Source organism: Eimeria tenella, genomic scaffold (assembly GCF_000499545.2).
Source record: "Eimeria tenella Houghton genomic scaffold, Eth_scaff2443, whole genome shotgun sequence".
NCBI lineage: Eukaryota > Apicomplexa > Conoidasida > Eucoccidiorida > Eimeriidae > Eimeria > Eimeria tenella.
The window spans coordinates 995-1,471 of record NW_013542306.1 but is presented as its reverse complement, the minus strand read 5'-3'; the positions used below and the strand labels follow the sequence as shown (position 1 = coordinate 1,471).

Below are 477 nucleotides of genomic sequence, written 5' to 3'. Positions count from 1 at the left end.
ACTGCTGCTGCTGCTGCTGCTGCTGCTTTGCCTCGTATCTCCACACTCCAGGCCCTTCTGCTGCTCTTGTTGGCAAGCTGCCTCTGCTGCTGCTCTGGGGCCCTCCAGCAGCAGCAAATCTTCGGGCGAAAACTCTGCATTGAGCCACTGCGCCACTTCTAAATCAGCCAAATCGGCAGCAGCAGCAGCGGCAGCAGCAGGGGCAGGAGCAGCAGCAGATCTTGAGAGTTCTCTGGAGGCGCGAAGACCGCGGCGAGCAGCACGGCGTCCATCTCTTCTCTTCCTTCGTTTGCTCCTGCCGCCGCTGCTGCTGCTGCTGCTGTTGCTGCTGCTGCTGTCGCTACCGCTGCTGCTGCTGCTGCTGCTGCTGCTGCATGCGGCCTGTCTTCGTGCCTCCCGCTGGGGGCCTCGTGAGCTCTGGTGGAGGCCTTGACTGCTTCTTTTGGTTTGCACAGAGCGTCTCTTGCTGCTACTGCT

At 61.4% G+C, this 477-nt stretch overlaps 1 protein-coding gene across 1 annotated transcript in view; it reads right to left on the bottom strand.

Annotated features, from left to right (window-relative positions):
- Positions 1–248: 248 nt before the first annotated feature.
- Positions 249–477, bottom strand: part of ETH_00036035 (uncharacterized protein) — a gene marked incomplete at both ends in the record, with an annotated part of 732 nt that continues 503 nt past the window's right edge. Inside the window, one exon of the mRNA XM_013374993.1 lies at positions 249–477. Coding sequence (XP_013230447.1) covers positions 249–477 — 229 coding nt within the window.